The 14,832-nt window shown below is 48.3% G+C and overlaps 1 protein-coding gene across 1 annotated transcript; it reads left to right on the top strand.

Moving 5' to 3' along the window:
- Nucleotides 1-328: 328 nt before the first annotated feature.
- On the top strand, nucleotides 329-14,609 carry LOC121834995 (tudor domain-containing protein 1-like). The gene is made up of 7 exons (XM_042288821.1): nucleotides 329-397; nucleotides 3,281-3,764; nucleotides 5,426-5,795; nucleotides 6,368-6,854; nucleotides 9,893-10,180; nucleotides 11,017-11,322; nucleotides 13,890-14,609. Exons 2-7 carry the CDS (start codon nucleotides 3,689-3,691, stop codon nucleotides 14,439-14,441), a joined length of 2,079 nt encoding a protein of 692 aa, XP_042144755.1. The 5' UTR covers nucleotides 329-397; nucleotides 3,281-3,688; the 3' UTR covers nucleotides 14,442-14,609.
- Nucleotides 14,610-14,832: the final 223 nt, after the last annotated feature.

Below are 14,832 nucleotides of genomic sequence, written 5' to 3'. Positions count from 1 at the left end.
CAAAAAGTTGAACCAAGCATTAGTTAACTGGGCAGTACATTCAAACCTTGGAAATTGCTACATTTCGTCCCGTAGTAGGTGTAAAAAAATATAAACTGAAATATGAGGCGTTACATTGAGCAATGCTATGCTTCCCTGCACATTTCTGTAGCACTTATGTATCCAACATGAAACTAGTAGGCAGAAATCGTTCACCTTTCCACATCAGATTTGTGTGTCTTTAGACTAAAAAAAATATTTCCTACCTTCCCGAGTGCGAATTTCGTAAAAGTGCTGCAAACAAAGCTTTATTGCGCACTTAATAAGTTGCTTGGCATTGCAGCCAACCACTGAGCCAGAAGCGTCAAAACCGGTGCACCTGGAACCAGCCACCTTGCCACTCGGAGAACAAGTAGAGGTTAGTGCATTGTTTCATTTCATTTTAATTTCATCTATTGTTTTCTTTCGAGGTGTGCAAATATCAAAATCTTTCGAAAGAAATAAAATTGAATAATAAAGGTTATGAATAAAATCAAATAGAATATTTTCAAATATGAATAGTAGTTGTAGGAACATTTTTGACAGCAATTTTTTCTATTTGATGTGAATTAAACAAGAATGCTCAATCAAAACACAACTGGAACTTTTTTTTTTTTGAACAAACATTTATGAAAAGGTTACTTTTATTGCAATAAGAAAAATGTCACACATGTGACTGATAAAAAACAGACAAAATAAAATATCAGTCAGATAAACGCCATTCAAGGAGTGAAGCTACAAAACGTAAATGAAAGTATGCAAGTGGCGGCGGGTCGGCAAGCCACAATACAAAGTTGAAGATTGCGTTGCGCAGTTGCAGCGACTTTCTGCAGTCTCTTTTTACGCGGGTGAACGCAACCACGTGGACAAAAAAAAAGAGAAGTACACTGGCCCCAGTTTTTAATAATATCAAGCGAGCGTTGACCGCTGGGCCGGTCAGTGCCGGGCCGGTCAGTGCCGTGCCACGGAGGGGTGCAGCGATACGGGAGAGATTAGGCGCGTGCGCACAAAGCTCTTTCCGGTGCAAGCGTCATCTGCAAGGCTATTCCGCTGACCGCACACAGCCTCTGCTCGTAGCAAAGGAGCGCAAGGTGCTGATTGATTTAATTGTTTATCCTAAGCCCACTTCCCCCTCTCTCTCTGCTTGTCGGTGGAGCAAAATGTCTGAAGAGCAAGCGCTGGCGTGGTACTCGTCTTGAGCGGCATAAACAGTGCCGCAATGACGATAGCTTTACTCTGCGGTCTGGTTGTGTTGTTTCGTGTTTGAATTTGCAGCCAATTGCTAATTTGTGTGCCTGAAAAAAAAAAAGCGAGTGATAAGCAAGCGCTGTTCAGATCTTTTTAAAGGCAGTTAGCTCTCCCAGCAAATAAGGAGCAGGGGTTGTGTGCGGTAAACGGAATAGCCTAGCAGACAACGCTTGCACCGGAAAGATCTTTGCGCGCACACGCTTAATCTCTCACGTATCGCTGCAGCGCTCCACGGCACGGCGCTGGCCAGCCCGGCGGTCGACGCTCGCGTGATATTATTAAAAACTTGGGCCACTGTACACAAGCTGAGGTGGGTCGGCAGGCCACAGCAGAGTTGGAGATGGTGCGATCGCATCGCACAGCCGCACTGACTTTGCACGATCTCTTTCCGTGTGCAGTAGTTCTGCCGGTAGAGAGTGCCAAAAAAAAGCAATAAATTAAGAATTCATTGTTTTTTTGGCAGAGGGAGCTAGTCTCAAACATTAAGGTGGGCTAATTGGATATGCATTTCAGAAATAAATAGTGCAAAGGTCAAGTGCACACTGAAGAAACAAGCACTTATTCCGTCAGGTGTACTTGACCTTCGCGCTGTTTATTTCTGAAAAGAGCATGTCTCACTTACCAGTGAAAACAGGTAGAAATAATTAACAAAAGAAATACTGGCAAACTGATGAATCGGAAAATCAAGCAGAAAATAACACGAACCAGGTATTGCCGGTAGCCGAGGTCAGCCGTAAATCCATATCCGAATCCATAGCACCTTGGCTAGTGTAGTGACTGTAGGGAGGACTGAAGCGAGTGTGGTCCGTCGGTTTTGTGTTACGACGATGCACGTGCCGTTGCAAGTCATAGATCTTCATCAGATCTATCGCAATGTTAGCGCCACGACCACTTTGCCAACTCCATAATCCAGACATCGTGGCAAGCAAAGGACAGATCGCACTACCGCATGCAAATAACTTTCCAGTGCTTCATACAATAAAGAAAAAAAGTACATAGGGTGGCTTTTTTGGGTTTGCCAAGCTCGAAACCATACTGTGCAGTACAAAAACAAAACGGAACTCGACCGCGAGTTAACACTAATCAGCGAGTTCCGCATAATTCATAATTTTCAAAGTACTTGAAGAACTCAAATACTTCAAACAGCGAAAGTGTGTAGCGAGTCGAATTGAATTGAATTGAATAGCAAGCATTATTCGCAAAGTATTCAAAGTTTTGAATATTTGCTTACCCCTAGTTTGTTTTTGCTCACAGTGGACCTTATATAAGAAGGGAGGAAAGGGGTGACCAAAACATCACGACATATGCTAGCTGACATTAATGAAAATACAGAAAACAGTGGGCAAGGTTTCTAGGAACTCTGTCTACGGTTTTCTTTTTATCAAAATTATTTTGTTACTTTCCTCATATTTCTTTAAAAGAGCTGGGTCTGCCCAGTCAGCTGTAATGAAGAAGAAAGAACTTGGACCCCGTGAATGCATTTTTCTGTCAGCAAAATGCAGTGCACATCAACGCAAACTGATGCCTTTTCGATGCTTGACGAACAAGGAGTGTTTGTTTTGCAGACGAGTTAGAAAAGTAAAAAAGAACGCGTCCGATCCTACCAACAAAACTGGGTGGCAAAGAATGTGCAAAGAATTTTTAGCTGCACTGATGTGGACGCAAAATTCGCGTGCCCAACTTAGGTGCCTCAGACGAGGTCAAGTCGCGCGACGCCCTGACATTAGAGTGTCATGTGAAACAGCGTCACGGGACGCCGCGACCTGGAACCGTGGCGTCACACGACTTGACGTCACGTTACTTGACAAAGTCACATGGTTGGCGCCACATGGGTCACGCGACCCACGTGACACCATGTGAACACTGTCTGCTAAATGCGACAGGTAGCAGTTTCTCATGGCACCGCGTCACATTTTTTTTGGACGTCCCGGCCCCTAAATCTATTCTGTGTAAATTTGTTATGTGGCATGTGGTCAATCTGTCGAGACTGCTTTCGTCATTCACATTTACGCAGGTTATCGTCAGCCACGCCACAAACCCACTAGAACTCTTCCTCCAGCAAACTTCCTCGCAAACCGCTTTAGAACACCTCCAAGCCGAGCTCCAGAAACGCTGTGGCACCGGCGACGCCGACCAAGATCTCAACGAGGGCGCAGTCTGCGCTGCGCTGTTTCCAGAAGACAACCAGTGGTACCGTGCACGCGTGACTGCTTGTCACAGTGCCCAGTGCACGGTGTACTTTACGGTGTACTTTGTAGACTACGGTAACAGCGCCACTGTGACGGCGTCAAACACCCGTCCACTCCCCGCGGGGTGTACGCTTCTGGCGGAGCAGGCAGTTCGGTGCGGGCTGCACGGTCTCAAGCCTCCGGCCAGTGGAGGTGGCACCTGGAGTGACGGTGCAATTTTGGAGCTTGCAACGATGCTTACGGGTCGTCTGCTGGCCAAGGCAGTTGAGCTCAGTGACGGCGTTCACAAGGTGGAGCTTCGCAGAAATGGTAGGTGACCATATTACGGCACTGTGGTGGTCTTCGTGGTCTGGCACTGAAAAGGAACTTGCGGTTCTAGTTGCACCCGTGGTAAACTGTGGCAATTTTATTGTAGCGTATTTACTCGAATAATGAACAGACTTTCTTTCCCGAAAAATTGATGCATACTTGAAAGGTGCATACGTTATGCGGGTTAAAGTTTTGTGCACTTACAAACTTTGCACAAATCACGTTTCAAGTGCCGATCTGACACGGCAGGGTACCGTGGCATGTCTTCACCGACGAAGGTGCATCCACAGCTGGTCGTGGGTGTGCTGCAGTAACCGTGCTCTATAAGTTGCAGGCATGTTTTAGGGCACCTTCAGCATTCTCTTTGTTGAAGAGAAAGTGCCCTATGAAACTCGCTCAGCACGGAGAGTGACGTGACCATTGCTAGGCCTAACCACTTACATGATTTTACTGTCTGAAAGCGGACCGCAGACGACGCCGTGTTTGTTGACATCAATGCATCCGATGGAGGACACATCTCTCTCGGGACTGTGCAATTTTGTTAGTGCGCGCACCGCTCGGTTTTACCGTCGACCACTTCCGCAAGTTGCAGCCGTTACGCGTGCATGCACTGCCATGCTTGGCTTGGCCCAACTTGGCTTGACCGCTCGGCACCAAAAGAAAATTGGCTCAGTGGCTAGCCGAGTTGGATGCAGTTTGAGGTTTGCGGAGCCAAAAATGGAAAATACAAGTCATTATGCGCGGGAAAAAAAAAAAGAGTCCTAATATTGATGACCGTTCATTTTGCGGGTTAATATGGTATGTGATAGTCTCTAAATAATTTGGTTGCCCCATGCTTTTTTTTTTTTTTTTCACTGTGATTGAAATTGGTATGTACGCATTGGTTCACAATACCTTTTGACTGATGTCCCACGTTTTATGCGCCGAGAAACTGAGAAAGAGCAGGAGACGAGAGCATGTGGCGGCGTCGGAATGCCGAGCTCTGGTTCGAATGATTAGGGGGTAGACCCAAAACTAGCTGCCCATGCTCCACTGCACTCATTGAACGTGTTTGAACGCAAAACGGTGGCGTCTGGCGTTTGGCTCTCGCATTCGAACGCGTTCGCCGAGTGCAGCGGAGGCAAAGGCAGGTAGCTTTAGGTCTACTCACTAATCGTGCCAACCAGAGCTCGGCGTTCCGACGTCCCCGTGTACTCTCGTCTCCTAATCTTCCTCAGCTCCTCGGCGCACAGTCGCTGACTGAATGAGGACGTCGGGGCGTTCCTCATTCTGTTTCGACTACGCTTGCGCACGCGAGGTGCGCAAGACGCTGAAGCGTTGTCGAACATAGGAAGCTTGCATTGGGGGTGCGACAGCTGGAGCTCCTCCCTGCCGTCGTCACCTTGTCTGTGACTATCGTGCTTTCCATTGGGGGCCTAGATTTCTGAAACTTGGAGCAGATGCCCTGAGAAATGCAGGTCCGTAGTATTCCCCCCCCCCCCCGACACGGCTAAGTGACGTTTGTTACGCTGAGCAGAAACGCCGATGCAATCAGACAATGGGAATAAACTGTGGAGACGGTTCATGCCCTTTCTTGGCTGTGGTTACCGCCACCACCCCTTCCTTGGCGTTCTTTAATGAAGCAATTAATGTAAAATTGTCGTCGTCGTTTGTCCTCTTAGGTGGACAAGATTTTGCGGGGATCCTGGTGTCCAAAGGCTTGGCAGAGAGCACCATTTCTCCGGCGGTAGCTCCGCGCACCAGGGGACTGGATCCCGTGCGGCTACAAGCCGTACTGAATCCGCAGGCTAAGTCGAAGCAGCAGCCGCAGCCCGATCCACAGCCGAAGCCACAGTCGAACCGACGGTTTCGCGTTTCTTCGATCCTAGAACTTGTCAAGCCTGGCGAGGAGTTGACGTTGCAGGTGATGGTGTCGAGGAACAACGAGGTGTGGGTGTTGGTCATGCACCCAGAGGGAGCGCTGGAGCTTGCAAGTCTTGAACAGGAGCTGAACGAACAGTGTCCCAAGATGGCCCGGGGTTCCTCGTACACGTGAGTCTAGTTTGCAGTGCGTACGTCTGGCACGTCGTGTGTTGCAGGGGCAGTGCTGGAAACGGCCACCAAACGCTGAAACACTGTTATACGAAAAAGTAACCGTGTCGTACGTAATAAGGCATGAAGCTAAAGTCAGAGAATGGAAATATAGGCGTCACCATGCGCTGACTATCAACTGAATTGTCGACGGTCAGCTGTTTTGCCTATCTTTTTACGAATGGATAGATGATGGGCAATATTAACAAGACCAAGCGCTGGCTATCGACTCAAAATTTATTTTTTGAAAAAACTTGCAGCTTTTCCCCTTGGGGTTGACCCGGTGCATGGTACGGTGACATTGCCACTTTGTTTTACTCAGCCAGTTTGAGAACACACTAAACATAAATGCACCATTGGTAAAAATAAAATAATACGAGAGATCTCTGTATGAAGAACAAGCAGACATTTAATAATGGTAATGCTATAGGGACACTGCAAATAATTGGTTATGTGGGTTAGTTTTGGGTGGGCAGGGTATCGCTCTGCTGTAAAACGAACGGCGTATGTGTTGCATGTGTTAACAACTGCAGGTTCGCCAGTGGGGACTACGTGGCATCCAAGTCGCTAGAAGACGGGCGTTGGTACCGTGCTCACGTGACAAGCACCAACCCAGCGTGCCGCTGGGTCCGGTACATAGACTACGGAAACGACGAACTCAACACCAGCGTGGTTCCTCTCGACGAGAAACACCTCAAGGTGGCAGCGATGTCTGCACGTCTCGAAGTCGGAGATTGTACCGGTCCTTCCTTAGGTTCTTCCCTGACCTTTGTGGTTGAGTCGTCTGCTGGCGGCGGCGTGCTTTGTGGAAAGCTGGTCTGCGATGACGGTCGAAGGTTGCTCGGATCCGCAACACTGTCTCCTTGGGACTGCGGACTGGCTGCGGCTGCAGTTGGGACTGCGGCTCGGGTCGGATCCCCAACTTCGGCTGGATCCATGGCTGGCAAGTCGGAAGGAGCCGATCCGGCGGTCAAGCGTGTGACAAAGACGGATGCCAAGTTGGCTGTGGAAGTTGCTCCTGTGAGTGTTCTGTACCTTCTAAGCTATTTTTATAATTATGCCTCAGATGGGGCTAAAGCTGCCACATGATAGATGGGTGAGAGCTAGATTCGAGCACTTTTGTGGTACGCAATGCAAGGCTTGCAGAGAAATGTCGAACATTGCTTCGCATCTTGGTTTTTGTTAAGGATGTGCAAATTGCCGTTCGAACCGAATAACACTGCATCATTCGTAACCTTCACAGTGAAGGAAAAAGCCACGACAACCGGTGCTCTTGACAGTGTTAAAGCTAGGGATGACAGTGCACTGCTTGATTCGAACCGGTATCCACACACCTCTAGTTTTTATCTTTCTTGTGAATCAACTGCAAACAGGATAATTTTGTTTTCACTCATTGTGTCTTTACATTGGTGCCACAGGCCATGCTCCCTTATGCAAATATTTGTTGCAGTCACATTAACAGCCTTTGGGAAATTTAGGCATCGAGAAACTGATCAATCAACTCATAAATGGAAAGATTGGATAATTAGTCGTACACGCAAAATTAGTTACTAACTATTTATGTGACGAATGATTCGCTGATAAACTTGTCAGACAATCGCGCAAATGCAGTCACAGTCCACTATTTTCAGAAATTGCCAGTTCAGGAGGTACTAGTATGAAAATGCGTAAGTACTTGCTCAAGTGAGCTTGGGCATTCCCTAGATCGTAGAGTCTAGACCTTGCTGGCTCCATTGATCTGCAGTGGGCTACATTAAAGCTCCTCCGATGTCTCTTTTGTGCCTGTTCTATCTTTTGCCCCCAAGTTTGTTTATAGGTACTTTTTACAGCGAAGCTGTTTATGGCTAGGGTTCCGTGGATTTTTCATGTGCATCAACAAAAGCTACACTTGTACTGCCGCACGCGCACGCCTTTTTCATATAAAGGATTCTAAGTAAATAACCAAAATAAAGCGTTTGAAAAACGCGTGTGCAAAATGCCATTTGTTTTAGGCTTTTGCTATAGAACAGTTAGTGCTGAAGACACTGGCATGTGCGCTGTGTGGAACACCATTGCCTGCATTCTCCTTGATGCTTGGGTAGTTTAGCAAAAGGTCTATTCTAGATTAGTTATCAATAGGCACTATTTTCATGATCAGCAGACCATACCTGTCAACTCTACCGATTTTTTCGTAAAATGTATGAATTGGGACTAATTTTACGATTTTATGAATCTTGCTTCAAATTTTACGAAAAAAAAAGAATCTTTTTTTTGTAATTTTTTTTACATTCTTTTCGTAAAACCGCTGTTGGCGGTACCCTGCACCGCCACAAGAGGGCGATAGGTACCGTCCACGGCAGGGTCGTGGTTTTTACTGTTCGTCTATCCAGTGGCCACAAATCCAAAACCAATCCAAAGCCCAAAGTTCATCTGTTCAGTGGTGCATGTTGGTTTGGCATGTCGGGCCTCGCTGTTTCGGCCAGTTTCATGGCAAGCAGAGCGGTGTCTGTGTTTGGTGCACATATAATCATAGCATTTCCCTAGTCGCGGTTGCTTCGCGGTGCAATGGCGAACTCCAAACTTTGAAAGAGGTACTTTCAGGTGCTCCTGAAAACCTACACATTGGAATTCCTGTGCTTCGTGCCGTCCAAGAAGGGAGAGATGTTTGGATTCTGTCGCAAGTGCACGTGTGATGTAAGCGTTTCGCACGGTGGCAAGGCTGACATTAAGCTGCACATCGTTTCGCGTAAGCACCAGGGATAAGTGCCTGCCTCTTACAACCAAACCCCCCCCACGGCCGCGGGAGTTTTACCAGTTTGAAAGTCCGCAGGTTGGCAGGTACGAGTAGGCTCTGTGGATCGCTACCTAATTGACGCCCAATCGGGATGTGCCTCGCTCACTCCCCAAGAAGTCACTCACACAGTGTGCGTTTTTTAGAACAGTTTACTTCAACTCGTGCGTCGGTGGTGAGCGTCCGGTCGTTGTCGTCGTCACACACGCTGTCCGGTCCGCAGGTTAAGAAGGGACTCCCCTTGTCCCGCTTCCCTTTTTATATCCTCGCCCCCCACCGATCACGCGCCCACCACGACCCGTTCACGTGTACACGCACGCCCCTACCACAGTCCCCGGACGATCCCCGAGGGGGGATGATGCGCCGTATGGTGACTCTCCCCCGTCCAAGGATCCGGGTGAGCAGGAAATGGGCTGTTCGGCCCTGGCAGGGCGCGGGAAGAACAGGCGAAGGGGCGAGGGAAATGCGGGAAAGACAAGACTCCAGGGTGGGGTAGCCGGACGGATCCCCACAACTCTCAGGTAGATAATAAAGGTTTCTCAAAAATTTGCCACCGTGCGACCCGCGACGGCCATGTCTACGTTCGCACCGCCCTCTCTTTGTCGTCGTTCTAAGCGCTTGCATGCCTAGTTCTTTCCTTTCGCTCTCCCGGGGTGGCGGTCCCGTCGCGCATGTCTAGTTTCCTCCAGCTCCTCGGGGTGGCAATGGTCGTCCATGCGAAATATTACAAGAAATGTGTGTGCGTATCTTTCGTCACAATACACCTTTGTTTAAAATTCTGTGTCAAGTCCGTGTCGTGTGCTAAACGCTGGTCATCCACCTTCATAGGGTGGAATGGCTCATGATTTTTTTTCCTCTCCTTTTTAATGGCACTCATTGTTTCATCCTGGGAATCCTTGAATCCAGTTTTTCTGCCATGTAGCACCAGATATTTTTAAAATGGTGGATTGGATGACCGTGAATACACCTTTTTGCAAATTACCCAAGCAGCCAGGAGATCGTTGGGAATGTAGGCATAAGCACTACACGTGCTTGCCCTATCTGTATGAAAGATCTATACTAAATAACTGAAATCAGGTGTCGATGAACGCATGCATACTGCCATTTGTTACTGGGTTTTGCTTTTGAACGGTTACTGCTGCGGATGCCAGCACATGCCACACGTGTAACCACACTCTTGCACACTTCTTGGCGCTCGGGTAATTTAACAGAAGGCCGATCGGTCTCACCACGTCACAGATGGCTTCACCTTGTGCCCCCCCCCATTTCTCTCTCTGTATCTCCACAGACGAAAAAACTCGTCGTTGCCTCGTCGGTTTCCCCCCGCTCGGAAGCCAGGGTGCTCTGCTTGCACCAATGCAAGATTCCACCGACCAAGCGTCCCATGATTCCCACCTGGAAGACGGAGAAGCTGCTCTACCTTCAGCGGTGCGACCTGCAGCGCGACCTGCAGGCCATGATGGCGGAGCTCAACTCCTGGGTGCAGAGGACCCCCCACCACACGCCCGACCCACTCTCTGTGGGAGACTATGTGTGCGCTCTATACAGCGGCGACAAGACGTGGTACAGGGGACAGGTCTGTTGCGTTCGCGTACTGCAGCTTGCCACGCTCATTGCGTCCGTGAACATGCACGAATATCCCCTATGCTGCTCATCAACTTTTTAAATGTGATAGAATGTATGAGTGAACCCTAAGCACTTTCATGTCCATTGGACAGTTTGTAACCAACAAAGTGGGCGGCATGCATCCGTTATTGACCTACTTTAATTATGCATGCGGAGGGTGATCCGCCCAACATATGTGATACAGTACGTTAGCTTCTGAATGACCAAACAGTTACCAAGGATGTTGTGTCTAAATACATATGTTTGTATCCCTATAGTAAGAGTCAAGTGTTTGGAAGTGCAGTATCGCTACAACCAAAGTCGTTGGTTTGGTCGCGGCAGGCTTGTCCGCGGAAAGTATGTGGTTAGATCAGAAAACTATGCGAATTGGCGTTAAATGTGATAAAAGACTGTGTGTGTCGACGAAAAATTTTCCTAGTATTTTCACAGCAGTTCCTAAGTAGTCTAATAAAGGAATGCCACCGCAGTACAAGCCGGTGCAAACTGCTGTTGCATTTCAGTGGCAATCTGCGCAGTGATTTCAGCAACGATTTGCTCCGCTACATCGTCTAGCACAGCACTGTTTCTGCAGTGCCGTCAAAGTGACTCGCACGAGCGCTCGCAAATGAGACGCTGCAATTTCTTTGCCCTATTTGTCTGTTTGCTAGCGCAGACTCCACCATAAAGACAGGCGCCTTGCTGCATAGCGATCCGAATTGTGACGAAAGGATTTTAATTAAGCTCCCATCGTCGTTCCAGTCATTCTCCAGCCATTTGGTTCACGCTTATGTTTTCACGGGCACGCAGGTCCTGAGCGAGCGGTCCGAGGAAGGCGCCTACGCGGTGTCGTTCGTCGACTACGGCAACAGCGAGACGGTGCCGGCAGCGTCCCTGCGACCTCTGCCACCTCGTTTCGCCGAGTGGCCGGTGTTTGCGGTGGCCGTGGTGCCACGAGGGGTGGACCTTGCCCACCCCCGCCTGGAAGAGGTCCTGACCGAAAGGCCCTTTGCCGCCGTAGAGGTTGGGTCTGACGGAGAAGTGCCCCTGGTGCAGCTGGTGCGCAAGGACGGCTCCTGCATTGGGGACCTCCTCTCTGCGACGGCTGGGGCTAAGGCGAGGAACTCTACTTGTGTTCGTGCATGGGGCTCGCCGAGCTTGTACGGAACACGCCGACTGCATTTTATCCTGGCAACAGCCAAAGAACCGCTTCGCGACGTAGTAGTTGAACAGCCAGAGCGTAGGGTGGCTGCTCGCTCGTTTTCGAAATTGCAGCTGGACCGTAGACGGCGCATTTTCGGCAGCCACCTATGCATTGTAGTGGGTGGGGGGTTGGCGCTGTCCCCGTTTGCCTGCAATTTAGGCACCGAGCGTGCGGCCCCCCTGCCTGGGCTGTTCTACTGAGCGCTGCAACATGGAGCGGTTCTTTGGCTGCCTTGGGGATAGCATGTCCATAGGACGAGACTCTGCTCGCGTGTTTTGTACAAGTTTGGTGAGCACCTCACTTCTCTATATACAAGGACTGATGTGGCAGTTAATGTATGGCTGTGATTAGTGTTGTGAAGATATTCGAAATTTTGAATATTAGTTTTGAATATTACACTATTTGATATTCGCTTCAAGATGAACTACGATACTCATATTTTTTACAGTTTTCATCACGGAAAGGCTTGCCCCTTTGGCCGCGCCTCTTACCGAGCGTCGGTGCGCCGTGGAGAAGCAACACCCGCGGAGCTTGTTTCCACGGGTGTTGCTTCTCTGCAGTGCACCGGTGCTCGGTAAGAAGCGTACTCAACGGAGTAGACGGCGCGATCGACGGTTAGAAAAAGCATGAATATCGCAACTGCGTACTCGGGAGAAACGCACACTTCCGGACAGTATGGGGCACGCCTGGTGTATCAAAAATTGAAGCGAAACTTTGTGAATGATGATATCTGCATTGGCGTAAAATGTTCAAAATTAAACTGTTGCTATTAGGCAACAGTGTATGTTATGCCGCAGAACCCAGGGATCCTGTCTTCAATCCCCATCCTCGCCCGTTTCTACCTGGATGAGCATCGTACCGGCGTGCGGTGGTGTGCCACTACTGCATGGTGCACGTTAAAAGACAGCAGGCTAACGGTTGTACTGCACTGGCTAAATTGCTCATCTATAGTTGAGGGACAAGTCGCCCGTTGAGGCAGGCTAAGCGCAGGCTGTATACGCACACAAGACATGTTAGACAGAAACGCCCTGAGAGCCTGCATTCATGATTCTTTTTATTTGCTTTTTTTTTTCAAACTGGAGTTTTAGGAAAGTAATATTTGCATATAGCGAGATTTGTAAATCCACTCAATTAGAGTGTAGCTGGGCATCTCTATGGGTTTAATTTTATGTCAAATTCGTTATGTACTTGCCGTTTCAGGGCATTCAACTTTCTCAGCTGTCGGTCCATATACATAATAGTCTATTAAAATTAGCTTATGAATGGACAAGGGGAAGCATGGGAACAACCTACACAAGTTCAGATGGGTTTTTGTTTAAGCATTCACTTCAAACTCAAAATCCCTTATTTGCGCGTGACTACTTGTGTGATGCTGATTCGGACATTTGGGAGAATGATATGGTGTAGATACTGATAAAGTGAAGATTATGGCTGGAAACAACGACCTTAGTATAACAATGTTCTAATGTAGCACGCAGACCTCTTTTTTTATTTGTAGAAAAAAATGTCTGGATGTTATTGTGTTGCTTTTAAGTTGGGAAGTAATACAGTAAAATGCTTACGTAACGATAGGACAAACTGAGAGTCTGGAGTCGTTTGAACGTGGACATCATTTTTAAAACACCTTGAAACACTTTTATACGCAAGGCTCACACAACACATTTCGTCTTCATTTCACCTGTAAAAGCTTTTGTTGTTGAGGCAAGTGAATGTACCGATTATTCTAGTTGAGTTGCAAAAACTGGACCGGAGTTGTTTTTCCCGATTAAAAGTTTAAGTCGATTTTGTTACTGCATCACTAGTACAGATCTGTTGCCGTGTTTTGGCCAATCTACATGATCCACTGTCTGTTTACGAAGCACCCATCTTGTGTTTCTTCATACTTTCAAAGTGAAAGCAGCTTTTGAGCATTTGAGATAGGCCAGAAAACAAAATGCCTTATGATGTATTGGATGGGCATAAACGACAGAAAGCCATGTGGAGACTTTCATGATTTACATTTATCTGTACTCTGTTTCACAATTACTTGGTGAACTGTGGAGGCTGGGCCCTAACATTAGCAGCCGCCACAGATTTACGGGTAAATTGAGGTTGTCTCATGAACTGTTTGTAAGGAGCTCGCCATTCTAGTGGATGACAATGTTGCGGCGGTGGACGTTCATCCGAAGTTGGTTGGTTTCGCAGCAGACAACACTTCACCAGCAGACGAGAGCCGGTTTCTCCGGGTCTCGCATTTGGCACAGTGACACGCACGCTCCTGTGACGTTGTGGCACGTGCCTCGCTCCGACGCCTTATTGGGTCACAGGGGCCGTAGCCTCCACCATTCGCCAGGTTATCGTGAAACGGAGTATAAGTTGTCGTTGCCCTTTACTTTGTGCACCCACCTTTTGCTCTTTTTAGGACTTAGAAATTGAAACTTGCGGGAAAAAAAAAAATGCACCAATCGCCGACTTTATTCAACTTGTCTCGTCTAAACAGGAGCCCTCAAAGACCTCAAAGAAAGCGTTCGAAGAACGTCCACTCCCACCAGGCCGCAGTCCGGCAACTATCACCCACGTCTCGACTGCCAACGGACGTTTCTACCTCCAGCAGTTGAGCACAGCCTCTTCACTCGCGACTCTCACGAAAGAACTGGACGCCAGCGTTGCGAGAGCACCGGCAATATCGCCGTCTGCACTATCGGTCGGAGACGTCCTTTGTGCGCGGTACGCAGCAGACGGACTCTGGTACCGTGCCACCCTGGTTGGCCTTTCGGACGACTCCAACGCGTCCTTGAAGGTTCATTTTGTGGACTTTGGGAACACCGAGAATGTTGTACGGGCGGACGTCAGAGCCCTGCCGGAGAGGTTTCAGAACACATCTTCGTTTGCGAACTGCGTCCTTCTACACGGCGTGAAGTCGGTGGGGAAAGAGTATGCGGAAGAGCTGACTGGTGCCAAAGTGTCGGTTGAAGTGGTAGACGGCTCGTGCCACCCACCGAAGGTGTCTTTGTTTGCCAACGGGGTGTGCCTCAACGAGCTGATCGAGTGAGTGACGAGCATTGGGTGAAGTTGAAGCGCAACTATTTTGGTCACCAGGAGTGTTATTACAAGAGCTATATATTTTCTTACATTCTATAAAGCATTTTGTTCACCTGTTTGAGAGAGTTCAATAAACGGTGCTCAGCATTGGTGCACCTAGTAAGTTATGCCTGTTTAACTTTTGGTGTCCTAGAACCTTCTTTGTTATAGCCTATTGGGTTGTTATAGATGTTATAGCCTATTGGGTTGTTTCCTTGACACTTTCCGGTGCGTTCAGGAATGTGTAAAGTGTATGGTTCGCAGTTATCACTGATTGAAACTGAAGCTTTGGTGATCCCCCACTCCTCACAAGCAGGTGTTTTTTTAGTTTTTTTTCCACGGTACTTCGTACCGTAGCATAG

This window comes from Ixodes scapularis, unplaced genomic scaffold (assembly GCF_016920785.2).
Source record: "Ixodes scapularis isolate PalLabHiFi unplaced genomic scaffold, ASM1692078v2 PGA_scaffold11__112_contigs__length_91849675, whole genome shotgun sequence".
Taxonomy (NCBI): Eukaryota; Metazoa; Arthropoda; class Arachnida; order Ixodida; family Ixodidae; genus Ixodes; species Ixodes scapularis.
The sequence above is the reverse complement of the archived record's forward strand: the minus strand, read 5'-3'. Positions and strand labels throughout refer to the sequence as shown.